At 36.3% G+C, this 19,223-nt stretch overlaps 1 protein-coding gene across 3 annotated transcripts in view; it reads left to right on the top strand.

Moving 5' to 3' along the window:
• TMEM236 (transmembrane protein 236) overlaps window positions 1-11,645 on the top strand; it is a 66,182-nt gene extending 54,537 nt beyond the window's left edge. For all 3 annotated transcript variants that reach the window (XM_044392192.3, XM_057304738.1, XM_026478995.4), the window contains one exon: window positions 7,926-11,645. In XM_044392192.3, coding sequence (XP_044248127.1) covers window positions 7,926-8,509 — 584 coding nt within the window. In that variant the 3' untranslated portion in view covers window positions 8,510-11,645. The remainder of the gene's footprint in view (window positions 1-7,925) is intronic.
• Window positions 11,646-19,223: the final 7,578 nt, after the last annotated feature.

The following is a 19,223-nucleotide window of genomic DNA, read 5'->3' as shown; positions in this document are numbered from 1 at the left end:
GAAGAAATGGGACTATTATGGACTGGCCGCACATGCAGACAAATACAGAGGGGCTCTTTCATAGGGGATTGTACAATGGGGTGGCAAGGTGGTTTGGCTGCATTAAGGATACCTGCACAGTCAGAGATGACTTGCTAGAAGTGAGATCAACAGGCTATTTGAGTGGAAAACATCAGAGCTCTGCAGAGGAGGTGGTTTCCACTGTCACATCAGTAAGAGGTGCCAGGTATGATGTTGGCAGTGTAAGGTTTTCAAATAAATCTGCTCTCAGTGGCCCTTGTCCAGTTCCTACTGTGTAGTCTCTTTAATACCCAGAGACTGGGGCCAAGTGCTGTAGGACCTCAGCAGCATAGATGATTACTTCTTCAGGTTAAATGCCTAGACATACAATTTCTGGCTCAAAGTATATGCAGGCTTTTAAGGTTTTGACAGGTGTCAATCAATCAAATGACCCCCTCTAAAGAATGCCCTAATTTATCATCGAAACAGTAGTGTAAGAAAACACCTGTTTCTCTTCAACCTTGTAACTTCGGATAATGTATTCCTTTTCATTTTTGCCAGTTTCATAGGCAAAAATAGTATCTTATTGTTTTAATAATTTGCTTAAGGTAGTGGTTGTGTTGAGTATTTTCTCATAGATTTCTTGGCTATTTGTATTTTTTAAAAATCATATATTTCTGTCCTTGATCTGTTTTTCTATTGATATGTCCATTCTTTTGTTGTTATTGTTGTTGTTTTTACTACTGATTCATGAGTTCTGTAAATAGTAAGGACATAAAACTTTGCCTGTCAGAAATATATATTTCAGAGTTATTTGCCTTTTAATTTTACTACAGTGTTTTTGATACAGGAAATTTCTAATTTTGACATAATCTATTCTATAAATATTTCCTCTCTGGACTCTGTCTATGATGTTAGGCTTTAAAAATCTTTTCTTCACTCCAAGCTGATTTAAATATTTACCAATTATCTTCCCCAAAATTTTGTACATATAAGTGTTTCATGAAGAGAAGAAGTTGGAAGCTTTGTAGCATATAAACTCATTAATTTGTAGGTAACCAGTAAATCAGGAATGATAATCAGTATATTTATTTACTTGATCTGGCAAAACTTTTAGACCCTGCCTTTATTGTATTTCTTTCCATTTCTCCTCATATTTCCAACATAAAAAAAGGACTTAATAGAGTGCTTTAAAAATGTCAATTCCAGTCATAGCAACCCCAGATAAACTAAATCAGGATCTCTGAGGATGGAACTTGGGCATATTTAAATTTTTAAAAACAAAACCTCATTGGATTCTGATTTGTATCCCCAATTATGAGCAGTGTTTTTCACTTTTTGACTGCACATTCAGATTGCCTAAGGGACTTGAAATTGTTTTGACTCCCAGACTGAGCTCTAAGTAATTAAATCATAATTTTGGTGGAGGATAGGGCCAGGCACAAGTAATTTCTAAACCTCCAGGTGATTTACATTTGTGAATGTGATTCAAGTGGGTGGGCAGAAAGCAAGCAGGGACAGTTTATACCTGTTAACACCCCAATGTCTTTGTGAAATAGGAAGCAAAGTTACCTGCAGAGAGCCCTGGGGATGGATGGAAGGGAGAGAATCTGTAACAGGATGGGTAAGGTTTGGAATAATTGCTGAAGGTCAAGGGCAGGGAGGTGGATAGATGAGAGATGCATAGGGCTCAGCGAAGGATGGAAACCAGGAATTTGTTCTGCGACCAATCAAGATGATGAGAGCTTTCCTCAATGATACTGAGAAATCTGGGCATTGATTGTAGAAAAGATAGAACTGTAGGGCTGATCCAGGTTTAGGGGTTCACAGAGCAGGAATGGAAGAAGGAAAAGGACTGTTACTTTATTAGTTATTCCTTCTTATTGAATTATACGATTTCTTAAATGCATGACAATGATGATTTTTACTGAACTTCTAAGCTATTTCCAGTGAATCTTGGACCACCTGTGAACATATATGCAGGGGCTCACCCATTGGGTACTCACCAGAGGCGTCTTTTCACAACACATATGCGTGAACACTATCTACTGATCAGTACACCAGGGGACAGTTGCTGGGGTCTCAGCATATACAGTTAACTTCTTCAGGTTAAATACCTAGACCAGCAATTTCTGGCTTGAAGTATACGCAAGGGTTTAAGGCCTGGCATCTGCAATTTTTAAAAGTTCCACAAACAGTTCTGATACCCACCCTGAATAAAAGCCCCTAGTAATGGGAAGTATTGGGAATTGTGACATATGCCAGGTTAAAAGCTGAGTGCCCAAATCCAAATTCCTGAAGCTATTTGCTTTCCAGATTTCCTTGAAATGGAATGCAACACACTTTAACCAGATAGAATTAAAATATGACAGACAACAAAGGGGAGGGGGAGAAAGGGGCACTGCTTTTCTCTGAATAAAATAAATGGCACTTTGAGTTCCCCTTTGTTTCTTTTTAAGAAAAAGCTTATTATACAATATGAGCCCAGCGTGTGAGCTGGGTTTCCATAGTGTGTTTTGCAATGGGTTTAGAGAGTACATATGAGGAACACTGTGTTCGGGGCCATGCCAAAAAGGGGGAGTATTTCCTTCACACCCTCCTTTTGCTGTTTAGAAGAAGGAAGTTTCAGAAAAGTACGGACGTTAGTTCTAGGATTTTTCCCCCTTCTCAAGAAATGAGTAGCTACTTACCAGACTGGGATGAGAGAAGGGTAGAATTTCTGATTTATACCTTCTAATGAAGAACGAGCTGTCAGGATTAGGTCAGTGGGTATTGGGACATACACTATATTGTAGCAATCCTCATGCCAAAAGACATAGGACATCGGGTGCTATCAAATTGTGATCCTTTGATTAGGACAACTTTACATGATTGTAACAATTCGGCATTTAATTATTACTTTCTTCCTACATAGGGAAAATTATGAACAATTTTAGCATAAGTGAGATTCTTGAGATTTGCAGGATATTTTCAAAGTAAATATTTTAGGAAGACTGATAAAAATAGGGAACATGAAGAACTGGGCATGCATTACTTTGTTATAATTCCAAGCCTTGTTCTTCCTATCGTTATAATCAACAAAGAGTATGGGCCCAAATTGAAAGTAAAGGCATGGGTCATTGCTTTTCAATATCTAGATTTTCTTGGGGCACCTGGGTGGCTCATTCGGTTAAGAATCTGGTGTCCTGGGATCGAGCCCCATGTCAGCTCTCTGCTCAGCAGGGATTCTGCTTCTCCTTCTCCCATATCTTCTCCCCTTGCTTGTGCATGCTCTCTTTCGCTTGTCAAATAAATAAATAAATAAAATCTTTTTAAAAAAGTTATCGAGATTTTCCTGTCTTGGAGCGAAGAGAGTAAAATAGGTTGTTGGGCTGATGGTCTGCGTAATGTATGGACGGTCTTGGTCCTTTTGTGTTAAACCATCGATGCTGGTTTCATCACTTATTACTTGGCAATGAAGTTACTTGTCTTCCAGACCTCAGATGTGCTGCTGAAAGGAAACGAACTATACACAGTACAGTTAAGTTTAGTCAGTAGATACCATCAAAATAACAATGTATATAAGTGCGTTTTAATTTATTACATTTTGTGTTTTAATTTATTGTGTGTTTTAATTTATTACATTTTGTCTTAGTCTCTAAGACTATGACCAAAAGTGCCTTGTGTGCTTAATATACTTTAAGATATTTGTGATGACTAATAATTTTCTTCTTGTCAAGATTTTTTTTTTCTCAGAGTGTTATTTCTAGTTCATTAGCATTTCACATTCTCTAGAACATTTTTCTCTCAAGAAAAGTAGCTTTTGGGGACTGTCAATCAAAACCAGTCTTCCTTTTTCTGAATAATTCTTTGATCTCCTGGCTGCTGTGAATTGAGTAACAGTCTCATTTCATAACAGCTGCCTCAGTGGCCTTGAGAGCCTCTCTGCTGATGTCTCCATGTCCTTTCTGGTTCCTGCCTTCCACTCTCCCTCTTCAGCAGCTTTCCATTGAGCTTAGAAGAAAGTCCAAAGCCTTTATCATGTGCCATAAGGTGCCACACAGTCTGACTCTGCCACTGATAGCGTGATCTAAGGGCAAAGTGTTTCAGGTTCAAGTTCTGGTCTCTCTTTGCTAACTGTGTGACCTTAGAAACAATTGTCAATCTCTCTGTGCCTCAGTTTATTCATCTTTCAGGTGGGAAAATAACAGCATCTACAGTATAGAGTTTTTCTAAGGATTAAGTGATAATGCATAGAAAGAGCTTAAAACAGTGCCTGGTATATAGAGAGCACTTACTAGGTTTGGACTCCTCTCCTCTTCTTCCTCCTCTGCCTCCCCAACGCCTTACAAAACTTTCCCTCTTTCGATCACTCTGGCTGAAAGATCTTTACACATGCTCTTTCTACTACCTAGAAAGTTCTTCTCCATTCTTCACCTAATTCTTTCCTACTTAATTCTTCAAGTCGCTGCTTAATTGTCACTTCTCGGATGAGCCTTCCTGACCTCCAGTGTCACTCAGACCCATATGAGTCTCTCATCACAGAACTAACCTTCCTTTTAAAGTCCTACCACATTTTATTCTTCTGTATTTATTGATGTGATCGCAGGTGACACCATGGTGAGGGTAGGACTGTGTTCACAGTACTTGCTACCGTTCGTTATGCCCAGTTGAGGCTTGGTATGGCACTCTAAAATCTGTCTGCTCCTATCAGACAATCAGGAGCCTAACTAGTGCATTTTTAGTATCAGCTCCATTCCTGTCTTGGTTTTAGGTGCCTTTCCTTATGATTCTTTTTCTCTTATATTTAAATAGCTCTTATTTCTTTCCTATTCTCTTTTCAAGAGGAATACTCACTCACCTTAGAAAATTCTCCACTACTGATTTGTTATGTTGTTCTTAGGTTTTCCCTGTAAGCTATCTAAAACTCTGGGTAACAAGTTAGAGATAGAAATACATCAATATAAAGAAATAATCAAGGGGCGCCTAGGTGGCTCAGTTGGTTGAGCAACTGATTCTTGTTTCAGCTCAGGTCATGATCTTGGGGTGGTGGGATTGAGTCCCCTGTTGGGCTCCATGCTGGGTGCAGAGCCTGCTTGTCCCTCTCTCTCTGCCCCTTCCCCCACTGATACTCTCTCTCTCTCAAAAAATACATAACAACAACAACAACAACAACAACAAAACAAGTAAAATAGATGTGAGTTACCTACTTAAACATTTACCTGGGATTAAAATTACATTTTCTTAAGTATTTAGCTTGCACAGTGAAGACAAAAAGTTGTTTTGGCAACTGGCATAAGATGTAGGGAGCTACAGAATGGCTCTTACTTTTACTTTTTGCAGCAAAATGTCAGCCTCTAGGGAAGTGAGTAGATCTCTTTCTTCATGCTTAGATCTTTTATGGATTTTGCACAAATAAATATCCTTTTGCACAAATAGAACACTAACAACAACAACAAAAGAACAAAGTGGAAATTTATAAAAATAATAGTTTGGAGGGTAACTAGTTATTGAGTCAAACAGAATAGTATTAAGTACATGAAACTTTACATTGCTTGGGGATAAATTTGTGGGTCTACTCTAACGACCAAACAGTATCTTGGCTTCTTCAACACTATCTTGCCCCCTGGCAGGCCTGCAGAGCTTTCCAGCTGATAGTTCTAGTACTTCTCCCTTGGAAAGAGGACAACAGAGTCCCTGTACCCCCAAATCCAAACTAGTCTGTATTGAGCTGTAGAGAGATATGAAGCTCCCAGCCCCAATTTCACCAAATACCCATGGGTTGGGACTTTACTATTTTATTAAAAACGAACTCTAGCTAAGAATTCGTTGTTCATCCCACGGCTTTTATCCACAGATATTAAGATTCTTACTGACTGTTTAAAATGTTAATGTGTCACATCTTAGCTTGCCGCTTCCTGGCATTGAAACAGCTGAATTTGCAATCATCCTCCAAAGCCCACATTATACACTGCATTATTTATGTTGACAAAGGAATTTGGATTTCCATTCAGTTTTATCTACTAAGACAGGTGAAGGAGAGTTCTCCAGGACATGACATACTCTAAGAAACATAATTTCCGTGTTGTTTTTTTTTTCTTTTGTAAAATGAGAGAGATAACTGATGCCAGTGAGCATCTGAGTTTAAAAAGAGATGATCTTATGAATATTAAAATAATAGTAATTAGTATATAATTTTCTTTCTTACTTGACTATTATTTATTAAAATGATACTCATTCATGCTACTGTGTCATCTAAGGTTGGTAAAGAAGTTTCTAAGGGTCCTACTGTTTATTTATAAATGATTCATATCGAACTAAGTACTATTTCATCAAGAATTTAGATTATCTTTTTAGTTTATCGATTTACTCAATTCACACTTAAAATTTTAAAAAAGAAAACTGAGGCTTGTTTGTTCTTTAAACAGCTCCTATTTATAGTAATCAAACCCTTTATTAGTCATTAATCATAATAGTTTATTTATTTTAAAATGTTTTCACATCAGTTCAATATAGTTCAAATTTTTATTGATTTTGTGCCTTTAACCTTTAGAACTATTCAGTATAATGACTTCTTTAAATTTTGTCTTATCAAGTAATATGACAGCTCACCATGTTTACTGAGTAAACGAATTGTTAAGACCTAACAAATTCTTAGCCAAAAACAACAAAAAAAATGGTGCTTAACTGGATGAATGTTTGAGAAATAATGTGCTGTACCATTCATGTATAAGAACCACACCATCAGCACTGGTAGTAAGTTTTGAGATTTGAGGTTCCCTTCATAATTCCCCAACCTCAACACCCATGTGTGCACAGAGAGACACACGCACGAATGCACACACACGCTTACGCACAATGTGATGTTCATGAGAAAATATCCTCCTTATTCAGATGACTCTTGTGTTGATCCGGCATAGCCTTGTGGCCACAAACAAATTGCTTTAGTCTGATCAATTGTACTGACTGGTTCAAAAACTCTGAGGATAGTACAGCTTAAAAAATCTTGGATCGAGTGGCACTCTTCACTAAGACTTTCTCATGGTCAAACAGACTCCCTCTTAGAACCAAACTCCAAACCTGAAGATCTGGGTTGTAGTGATCCCTGTGGACTTCTAATAAAAAATGACAGGATTGGGGCGCCTGGGTGGCACAGCGGTTAAGCGTCTGCCTTCGGCTCAGGGCGTGATCCCGGCGTTGTGGGATCGAGCCCCACATCGGGCTCTTCCACTGTGAGCCTGCTTCTTCCTCTCCCACTCCCCCTGCTTGTGTTCCCTCTCTCGCTGGCTGTCTCTCTCTCTGTCGAATAAATAAATAAAATCTTTAAAAAGAAAATGACAGGATTGGACCATTGGACTTTTAGAGTCATTTGATTTTACGATATTTGTATGCTTTATAATTAGCACATGATGTAGTGCCCCTAGACGGTAACAGCAGCCATAAAGTTAAGAGATTGTCAATTGGGGCCAAACAAATCTGGGTGTAAATTCCAACCCTGCCCATTACTAACTGTGTATTTGAATTGGTGTGTCATTTCACCTCTTGGCCTGCAGTTTCTCTTTTTATAAAATGGGATAGTAATTCCCATCTGTCAACTTTTTCCCTGAGGATTAAATGAGATAATGTGTGAAGTGCTTAGCTCACTAACCAGTCATGGCTAGTACTGTGAAATGGTAGAAATGACTTGGGATCCATATCTAGAAAAATTAAAAAATATGAAGAACCTTCTCTGCCTCTGGTTTTTGGCGTTTTTTGTTTGTTTTTTGGTTATTATGCTTCCCCTTGTTGTCTGAAGTTCCATGTGTAAAACAGATGTCAAAACAGTCAAGAGAACACTTACAATTTTACCTTTAAATTTTAAAATTTAAATTTACATAAAATTGAAAAGAAATTTTAATTTACAGAACATTTAAACAATTTTTAAACTTCAAATCAATTCATTGCAGGTAACGACGATAGGCACATTCGTAAAGCTACTTTGCAGCAAATGAAAACCGTGACGGACCAAGTGAAGCAAAATGAAGAAAATGCTTCACCTCCCCATCCGGCCAGGTGGACCGAGTTGTCACTGCCGTCAGCAGCAAGGACACCGAACCCCGATCCAGTGATGGCGAGACCCCAAGAGCCCTCCTTTCACTCGGGAGTCCTGGCAACAATGTCCCAGCAGGACGATCGTGCCCAGATCTTCCTGTGGAGCTTTCTGCTGTGGTCCGACACCGTAGAGATGGTGCGTGTAGCTGGCCAGTCTGCCGTGTATAAGTCAGGCTGGCTGTACCCAGTCTACATATTCAGTTTTATTTCTCTCCTTCGAATTATATTAACTCCTCAGAACCCTCTTCTGAATTCCCTGGGCATCCTTCTCCAGGATTTACCCTTTATTTTTGTTAGAATAAGTTTAATCATTGCCCTGGGAACTATCACACCCGTATTGGGCCTTTGTAAAAACATACTGGTGACTCTGTCTTATGTGTACTTCAATCTCTTAACCAAATTCAGGGCTTTCTCTATCTTTGAAACGTCTTCATTTTAAAGAGAAAATGTAATATAGTCAAACCTCTTCATTATGCAGGTGTGCACATTTGTAATTTTTTTTTTTCTGGGCTTAAGTTTTTGTACTATATAAAGAAATGAGGAATACATTGTAGAGACTACACTATTTTTAATAACTGTAGTGGATCACTTTTTTAAAAATGTACTGAAATGATGGTAAATTTAAGCAAAGTTTTATTCTTACGTTAACTCCCCTGGATCTCTAGAAAATGTTAGTCATTTTAGTTAGTTATGTATACCATACTTTTCCTCAGAACACTCACTGTTAAAGCTTTAAAAAAATTAAAACATGTTTTCCCACTAAATCAGCCCAAGAATGAGATTCTTATCATTTATATAAATTAAAGAACATTGTAAGAATTAATTAGATAGAACTATTTTTTAGAAAATATACCTGAAATTCTTGAATAATTTTTAGATTATAGTTTTTAACAATTTGAATTGTAGTTTTAGGGTCTTCTTCAAACATGGTATTATGTTCTTTAATCCACTATGGCAAGTGACTTTTATGTAATTGGCTGATTATAGCATAAACAGCAATTTAGTTTAACAGATGTTTGGTTCAGTTTAAGGCACAACTCTTTTGCTAGTACTGAAGTACTAATACAAATACTGTTTAACATAATGAAGTCTGGGTACATCAGTAATACCTAGGGAAAGTTTTATAATAGGAAGAAACCATACATTGAAGATGTGAATTTCAAAGAATATTTTGTGGAATTTCAGGCCATCCTAAAAGCAGTCCCAAGTCCCGTTTAGAATTAGAAGTTCAGCTTATGAATATAACAGCAAATGCATTGGTGTTTTATCTGATAATATATAATGAATATCTTGATGTTAAGTGATTAGTTACATAATTACCGAATTTGCTTTCACCATATTGGGATGCTCTTGGATATTCAGCTGCTAGAGAAATTTGAGAGGCGTATGCCTACAGAGTAATGTGTTAAACTAGCGAGTCTTTTCAATGATCTGTGGCAACAAATAGCTTAAGGATGGATAACTGCACTTGCATGCCACCCCTACTTTCCACCAAATTCCCCAGTCTCACTGGCCCCCTATGCTTTATGGTTTTTCCTCACAATGTAAGAAAAGATCTATTCACAGTTATTAAAAGCTTAGCTTCTGGCTTTATGGCTTGGAGCAAGTTCTTTGACCACGATAAGCCCTAGTTTCCACATCTCAAACAGGAGACTAATAACAGTGACTTAATAGGTTAGAATTGTACTTTAAGAGAGTTGAGAGGATTACACGAGATAGGAAATGCTCTCATGACTTTGTCTGTCAAACAATAATAACCAGATAAATTATAAATACTTCAAATGTACCAAATCTCAGAGAAACAAGTAGCTAAATGCATTGTTCTAATTTTCTTGTCTTATTCTTTGCTGCATCCCTGCTTACTGTCTGGGAATAAAAATTTTACCCGTGCATCTGTGAAAAATAATATGTAAAATCTTAAGATTATCTCAGATTATAATTTTTCATCAAGTAGTATTAGGTTCAAAATAAGCAAATATACAGATTAAAGTTGTGACTATTGATTCATCAGGCATTTGACCATCCCTCCTGAGTTTTCATAGACCCTAATTATAGCACTCTGTGAAGACTTTCATTATTAATTTACTTTTTTGAGTTCCCCATTAATGTTTAAATCCTTAATCTTGTTTAACAATGCATCTCTCACCTCATCTGTTAATCCAACAGGAACTTATAGTACTTGTAAACTCTTAAAAAATGAGAATTCAAATCATTTCTTCCAAATTATGCTATGATAATCTCTTTTAATTAAGGAAAACCTATGGTGAAGTAGTTGATTTGTAATATTCTTAAGTATGAAAATATTTTTACATATATTTATATTTATCTTTATATTGGAATTTATAGAGTGAGCAGTGCTCAAACTCTTAAGTATTACTTATTTGTGTTTAGAATGCATTTTGTGTCTAATATTTGAATAATAACATATTGGGAAGTCACACTTTATACAAATAATATAGTCATGTACACGTAGGAGGAAAATTATTGGGTAACTAATTTAATTTAACATTTTATTTCAAGAGTATACACATGTTTATAAAGTTCAAGTCTATGGGGTTTTTTTTTTTCACTTCAGTGCTTTTCAGTATTTTGTTTAATTAAAAATTTTTTAAACTGAAGAACAGCTGACATACAATATTAATTTTAGGTGTATAACATAGTAATTTGATATTTACATACATTACAGAATGATCACTGTAATGAGTCTAGTTACCATCTCTCACCATACATAGTACTTACAATATTATTGACTACATTCCCTATGCTGTACTTTATATCCCCATGACTTATTTATTTTATAACTGGAAATTTGTACCTCTTAATCCTCTTCACCTATTTCACCCATCCACCCACACCCTTCCCCTCTGGCAATTACCAGTTTGTTCTTTGTACCTAAGAGTCTGTTTCTGTTTCGTTTTGTTTGTTCATTTGTTTTGTTTTTTAGATTCCACATATAAATGAAATCATATGGTATTTGTCCTTCTCTGTCTGACTTGTTTCACTTAGCATAATACCATCAAGAACTATCCATGTTGTTGCAGATGGCAAGATTTCATTCTTTTTACAGCTGAGTAATATCCCATTGTGTATATATCACATTTTTTAATTTACTCATATGTTGATGGACACTTAGGCTGCCTCTGTTTATCTTGGTTATTGTGAACAGTGCTGCAGTGAACATAGGGGTGCACATATCTTTTTGAATCAGTGTTTTCATTTTCTTCTGACAAATACCAGAGGTAGAATTGCTGGATTGTATGGTAGTCCTATTTTTAATTTTTTGAGGAACCTCCATACTGTTTTCCATAATGGCTGCACAATGTTACATACATTCCCACCAAGAGATGTAGGTTCCCATTTCTCCACGTTCTTACCAACACGTTATTTCTTGTCCTTTGGATATTAGCCATTCTGATTGGTGTGAGGTGATACTGTAGTTTTGATTTACATTTCCCTGGTTATTAGTGATGTTGAGCATCTTTCCGTGTGTCTGTTGGCCATCTGTATGTCTTCTTTGGAACATGCCTCTTCACCTCCCTCCTCTGCCCATTTTTTAATTAAATTGTTTATTTTTATGGTGTTGAGTTGTGTTAGTTCTTTATATATTTTGGATATTAACCCCTTATCGGATATATCATTGGCAAATATATTCTCCTATTCAGTAAGTTGCCTTTTCATTTTGCTGATGGCTTTGCGCAAAAGCTTTTTCATTTGGTGTGGTCCCATTTGTTTATTTTTGCTTCTATTGCCCTTGTCTGGGAATATAGGTCCAAAAAAAATTGCTAAGACTTATGTCCAAGAGGACATAAGGAATTTTATGGTTTCTGGTCTTAAATTTATGTCTTTAATTCATTTTGACTTTATTTTTGTATATGGGTTGAAAAAGTGGTCCAGTTTCATTCTTTTCCATGTAGCTGTCCAGTTTTCCCAACATCATTTATTGAAGAGAATTTTTCCTCATCATATATTCTGGCCTCCTTTGTCATAGATTAATTGACCATATAATTGTGGGGATTTTTCCTGGGCTCTCTATTTCATTCTATTGATTTGTGTGTCTGGTGTGTGTGTGTGTGTGTGTGTGTGTGTGTGTGTGTGTACCATGCTGTTTTGATTATTAGAGCTTTGTAATATACTTTAAAGTCAAGTAGCATAATGGCCTCCAGCTTTGTTTTTTTTCATGGTTGCTTTGGTTATTCAGGCCCTTTTTGTTTCCACACAAATTTTGGGACTGTTTTTTCTATTTCTGTGAAAAATCCCATTGATATTTTGATAGGATTACATTGATCCTATGGTAGTATGAATATCTTAAAAGTATTACTTGTTCCAATTCATAAGCATGACATATCTTTCATTTATTTGTGTCAAGTTCAATTACTTTCATCAACATCTTATAGTTTTCAGAGTAAAAGTCTTTCACTTCCTTGGTTAAATAGGTATTTAAAAATATGTATTCCTTATTTTATTCTTTTCAGCGCAATTGTAAATGGGAATGTTTTCTTAATTTCTCTTTCTGATAATTTGTTAGTAGTGTACAGAAATGCAACAAATCTGTGTATATTAATTTTGTATCTTGCAACTTTACTGAATTCATTTATTAGTTCTAGCAATTTTTTGGTAGAGTCTTTAGCATTTTCTATGTATATATAATTATGTCATCTGCAAATAGTGACAGTTATACTTCTTACTAGTTTTGATGCCCTTTATTTCTTTCTCTTGTCTTATTGCTGTGGCTAGTGCTATGTTGAATACAAGTTCTAAAAGTGAGCCTCCTTGTCTTATTCCTGATCTTAGAGGATAAGCTTGCAATGTTTCACTATAGAGTATGATGTTAGCTGTGGGTTTGTCATATATGGCCTTTATTATGTTGGGATATGTTCTCCCTATACCCATTTTGTTGAGAGTTTTTACTCATAAATGGATGTTGAATTTTGTCAAATGCTTTTTCTGCATTTATTGAGATGACGATAGGATTTTTATTTTCATTTTGTTAATATGATGTATCATGTTGATTAACTTGCAAATATTGAGCCATCCTTGTATCTTGGGGAAAATCCCACCTGATCATGGTATAAGATCCTTTTAATTTATTGTTGAATTCAGGGTGCTAATATTTTGTTGAGGATATTTGCATCCACATTCATTAGGAATATTTGGCCTGTAACTTTTTTTGTAGTATTTTTGTCTAGTTTTGATATCAGGGTAATGCTGGACTCCTGAATTTGGAATATTCCTTCTCTTCAATATTTTGGAGCAGTTTCAGGAAGATAAATGTTAATTCCTCTTTTAATGTTCAATAGAATTCACTTATGAAGCCATCTGGTCCTGGATTTTGGTTTTTTGGAAGTTTTTAAAATTATTAATTCAATTTCCTTATTAGTACTCAGTCTGCTTCGAATTTTCTATTTCCTTTTGATTCAGTCTTGGAAGATTATATAATTCTAGGAACTTATCCATTTTCTTTGTGTTGTCCAATTTGTTGTAACTCATTGCTCATGTTTTTCTCTTATAATCTTTTATATTTCTGTGGTGTCTCTTGTAACTTCTCTTTCTGATTTGAGTCCTCTTTTTTTTTCTTTATGAACCTGGCTGAATGTTTATCAATTTTATTTATCTTTTCAAAGAACCAGCTCTTAGTTTCATTGATCTTTTCTATTGTTATTTAGTCTCTGTTCCATTTATTGTTCCTCTTTATTATTTCCTCCTTTCTGCTAGCTTTGGCTTTGTTTGTTCTTTTTCCATTTCCTTTAGAAGTGTAAGGTTAGATTGTTTGAGATTTTTCAGGTAGCCCATATTACTATAAACTTCCCTCTTAGAACTGTTTTTGCTGTATCCCATAGATTTTGGTGCATTTTATTTTCATTTTCATTTGTTTCAAGGTATTTTTTAAATTTCCTTCTTGACTTCTTAATTGACCCATTGGTTGTTTAGTAGCATGTCGTTTAGCCTCCAGGTGTTTGTGTTTTGCTAGTTTTTTTTTCTTGTAATTGATTACTAGTTCCATACCATTGTGGTCACAAAAGATGCTGATCTGATTATAAGCTTTTTAAATGTGTTGAGACTTGTGTTTTGGCCTAATATGTGATCTGTCCTGGAGAATGTTCCATGTGTACCTAAAGAGAATGTGTATTCTGATGTTTTTCAATGGAATGTTCTGTATATATCTGGTAAGTACATCTGGCCTAATATGTCATTTAAGGTCACTGTTTTCTTAATTTTTTTTTTTTTTTTTGTCTGGTTGAACTATTCATTGATGTAAGTGGGGTGTTAAATTTTTTTACTATTGTATTACTGTCTCCCTTTGATCTAGTACCATTTGCTTTTATATATTTTGGTGCTCCTACTAGAGAGTATACATATTTACAAGTGTTATATATCCTTGTTGGGCTGATCCCTTTATCATTATGTAAATGCCTATCTTTGTCTCTTGATACGCTCTTTGTTTTAAAGTCTATTTTGTCTGATGTAAGTATTGCTACCCCAGCTTCCTTTTGGTTTCATTTCATTTCATTTCCATGCATTGCATGGAATATCTTTTTCTATCCCTTCATTTTCAGTCTGTATGTGTCTGTCAGTCTGAAATGAGTCTCTTGTAGACAGTATATTGATGGGTCTTGTTTGTTTGTTTGTTTTTAAGTGGTCTTCATGCCCAGCATGGAGTCCAATGTGGGGCTTGAACTTACAGCCCTGAGATCAAGACCTGAGCTGAGATCAAGAGTCAGACAGCTTAACTGACTGAGCCACTCAGGAGCCCTGGTCTTTTTTGTTTGTTTGTTTGTTTTCCAGTCACCCTGTGTCTTTTGATTGGAATACTTAGTCCATTTACCTTTAAAGTAATTATTGATATGTATGTACTTATTGCCATTTTCAAAATTGTTTCTGGTTGTTTTTGTAGTCATTCTCTGTTCCTTCTTAATCTTTTCTCTTTGTTTCGATGATTTTCTATAGTGTTATGTTTGACATTCTTTCTTTTTATTTTTTGGGTATTTGTTGTAGGGTTTTGGTTTGTTGTTACTATGAGATTTATATTTAGCACCCTTTGTATATACCAGTCTCTTTAAGTTGATGGACACTTAAGTTTGAACGTGTTCTAAAAGAACAGCATTTTTACGCCTTCCCCAATGTTTTATTTGTTGCCGTATTTTACATCTTTTTATTTTGTGTATCCCTTAACTAATTATTATAAACATAGTTGATTTTGCTACTTATGGTTTTTTAACATTCGTACCAACTTTGTAAGTGGTTTATCCACTACCTGAACTGTGTGTTTGCTTTTACCAGTAAGATTTTTCCTTTCATAATTTTCTTCTAGTTATGGCCTTTTCTTTTCCACCTAAAGAATTTCTTTTAACATTTCTTGAGAGGCCAGTTTAGTGGTGATAAAATTTAACTTTTTTCTGGGGCGCCTGGGTAGCGCAGTCGTTAAAGCGTCTGCCTTCGGCTCAGGGCGTGATCCCGGTGTTCCAGGATCGAGCCCCACATCAGGCTCCTCTGCTGGGAGCCTGCTTCTTCCTCTCCCACTCCCCCTGCTGTGTTCCCTCTCTCGCTGGCTGTGTCTCTGTCACATAAATAAATAAAATCTAAAAAAAAAAAAAAAAAAAATTTAACTTTTTTCTTTGGAAAGCTCTTTATCTGTCTTTCAGCTCTGAATGATAACCTTACTGGGTAGAGTATTTTTGGTTGTAGGTTTTTTTTTTTTCCCTTTCAGCACTTTGACTATATCATGCCAGTCCCTTTTGGACTGTAAAGTTTCTGCTGAAATATCAGCTGATAGTCTTAGAGGGGTTCCATTGTACATGACAAGATGTTTTTCTCTTGCTGCTTTTAAGAGTCCTCCATCCTTAACTTTTGATATTTTAATTATTATGTGACTTGGTGTGAACTTCTTTGGGTTCATCTTGTCTGGGACTCTGTGCTTTATGGACTTGGATGTCTGTTTCCTTTCCCAGATTTGGGAAGTTTTCAGCTATTATTTCTTCAAATGAGTTTTCTGCTCTTTTTCTCTCTCTTCTATTTCTGGAATCCCTATAATAAAAAAAAAAATATTAGTATGGTTGATGTTGTTCCAGAGGTTACTTAAACAATCCTCATTTTCTAATTTTCTTTTTGCTGTTCACTTTGGATGATTTCAACTACCCTGTCTTCCGGATTACTGTTCTGTTCTTCTGCATCCTATGATCTGATGTTGATTCCCCTTAGTGTATTTTTCATTTCAGTTATTTCATTCTTCAGCTTTGATTGGTTCCTTTTTATATTTTTTTTTATCTCTTTATTGAAGTTTTCACTGTGTTCATTCATTCTCTCCCTAGTTTAATGACCATGTTTATGACCATTACCTCCAACTCTTTATCAGGTAGATTGCTTATCTTCATTTCATTCAGTACTTTTTCTGTGGTTTTGTCTTTTTTTTTTTTTAACAAATTCCTCTATTTCCTCATTTTGCCTGACTCTTTCTGTTGGTTTCTATGTATTAGATAGATCAGCTTCATCTCCTGGCCTTGAAGAAGTGGCCTTATGCAGATGTCCTGTGAGACTCAGAAGTACAATCCTCCCAGTCACCAGAACTAAGTGCTCCAGAGGTACCCACTGTGTGGTCTGCATGTGCCCTCTTGTTATGGCTGTGCTGTGACTGGTGGGCAAGCCTGGCCCCAGTGTGGTTGATTAAGAGACCAACTGTGGCTCAAATGGGCATGCTTGTATATGAAGCTAGCCCCTGGTGCAGCTGGTTGCAAGGTCCAGCTACAACTATTGGAGGCACACTAGTGGGGAGCCGCCCTGCCGTACCTACATTGGGAAGGTGTTTCATTGTCTCACAAAGAGGCATTAATTCATGAACTCTAAATCATGCTGCTCCATGTGTTTTTCAGGACTGGCATGTATGATTGTGGTAGCCAATGGGAAGGGAACCCTTTAGGTTTAGCAGTGAACAACCTGCACATCCTTATGCAGTGCCCTTGACAAAAAGAAACCTACTCCAAAGTGGGTTTCCCTCTTGGTGAGTGTTGAGCCAAAAGATACAACCAAGCCAAAGAATAGGAAAACGAAGGGTTTTACCTGCAACAAGTAAGAAGAACATCAGGGATTTTTCCAAGATTGGAGAGACAGACAGGGAGTCACAGCTTCCTGAAGGAGATACTCACCAGCACCCAGGTAAGAAAATCTCAACTGTAACTGATGAATTGTTGGAGGCTCTGTGTATATAACTGAGTTAAAAACTCCAGAGGGACCCAGTCATAGGGGCTCCCCATTGTGAGATTAACCTCCAGGAGCTTGACCAAATTTTCATAGCAAATATTGGAGAAAAATTCCCTCATGCTTCCACCAGAGGGAGGGTAAAAGGAACCTTTTTGAAATAAGCCAGAACACTCTGTTCTTCTTAATAAAGCCTGCCCTCAGGGAAAACTAGCTCTCCAGAGCCTAATATGCTGGGATAATCATCAGAGCCTATCTGACCTGAGGGAAGGGAAAGACCCAATTCCAGCCCACTCTAGCTATCTTGTTGACCTAAGGATAAGGGGAAAAAAAACAAAACAAAATAGGGAAACTCTTGTGAATTTCACAGTCTGGAGGCATAGACTCCCTAAAGATTGAGACCTGGTCATAAATTATAAAATGCTTCCCCCTCCCCCCCACACACATATTTCACCACTACATTACTAAACACTTATTTACAGAAGTTCCTTTTACCTGGTATACTATGTCCAGCTATCAAGAAAAAATTACAAGGCATACCAAAAGGTAAAATACACACACACACACACACACACACACACACATATTATATATATATATATATTTTTTTTCATAAATATATATGACTTGAAGAGCTAGAACAAGCATCAAAACCAGACATGTCAGGGATGTTGGAATCATCAGACCGTGAATTTAAGACAACTAGGGTTAATATAATAGGGGCTCAAATGGATAGAGTAGACAGCATGCAAGTACAGATGGGCAGTATAACCAGAGAAATGGAAATCCCAAGAAAAACCAAAAAAGAAATTCTAGACATAAAAAACAGTGTAACAGAAATGAAAACTGCATTGGGTGGACTTATTAGTAGACTGGATATAGCTAAGGAAGGAATCTCTGCATTAAAGGATATAGCAATAGAATCTTTGAAAACAAAACAAAGCCTGAAAAAAATGGAACAGAGCACACAAGAACTGCGGGACAGCTGCAGAAGGTATAAGTTATGAGTAATAGAGTATTAAAACAGAAGAAAGAGAGAAAGGAACTAAGGAAATATTTGAAAAAATAATGACTAAGAATTTCCCCAAATTAATGTGAGACACCAAACCCACAGATCCAGAAAACTCAAAAAACACCAAACAGGATAAATGGCAAAGAATTACACCTCAGCATATCATTTTCAAATCACAAAAAGTCAAAGACAAAATATTGTGAAAGAAGCCAGAGGAAAAAAACACCTTACCTCTAACATCTACCTTCTCAGAAACCATGCAAGCAAGAAGAGAGAGCAGTGAAATATTTAAAGGGTTAAGAGAAAAAACTACCAACTTAGAATTCTGTACCCTGTGAAATTATTCTTCAAAGGTGAGGAGAAACATAGACTTTCCTAGACTTACAAAAGTTGAGGAAATCTGTTGCCAGTCGACCTGTCTTGCAAGAAATGTTTAAAGAAGTTCTTAGAAGGTAAAAAAAAAAAATGGGTCAGAAACTGAGATACAGAGGTGCTTGGGTGGCTCAGTTGTTAAGTGTCTGCCTTCAGCTCAGGGCGTGATCCCAAAGTCCTGGGATCGAGCCCCACATCCAGCTCCTCTGCTGGGAGCCTGCTTCTTCCTCTCCCACTCCCCCTGCTTGTGTTCCCTCTCTCGCTGGCTGTCTCTCTCTCTGTCAAATAAATAAAATCTTAAAAAAAAAAAAGACTCTTTTTCTCTTTAAAAAAAAAACTGAGATACATAAAGAAAGGAAGAGCATCAGAAAATGAATTGATGAAGGTAAATAAAAATTATTTAAAAATTTCTAAATGACCTAAGAAGTAACAGTTTGTTAAAGTAATAATAGCAACAATGTATTCATTTATGTATGCTTATGTATATAGCATATACATATGTGCTTTATACAATTATATGTAAGTAAAATAAATGACAGCAATGTTACAAGCGATGGGAGGAAGGAATTAGTAATTTTTT

This window comes from Ursus arctos, unplaced genomic scaffold, assembly GCF_023065955.2.
Source record: "Ursus arctos isolate Adak ecotype North America unplaced genomic scaffold, UrsArc2.0 scaffold_30, whole genome shotgun sequence".
Taxonomy (NCBI): Eukaryota; Metazoa; Chordata; class Mammalia; order Carnivora; family Ursidae; genus Ursus; species Ursus arctos.
This window is presented reverse-complemented; position numbering and strand designations above follow the sequence as displayed.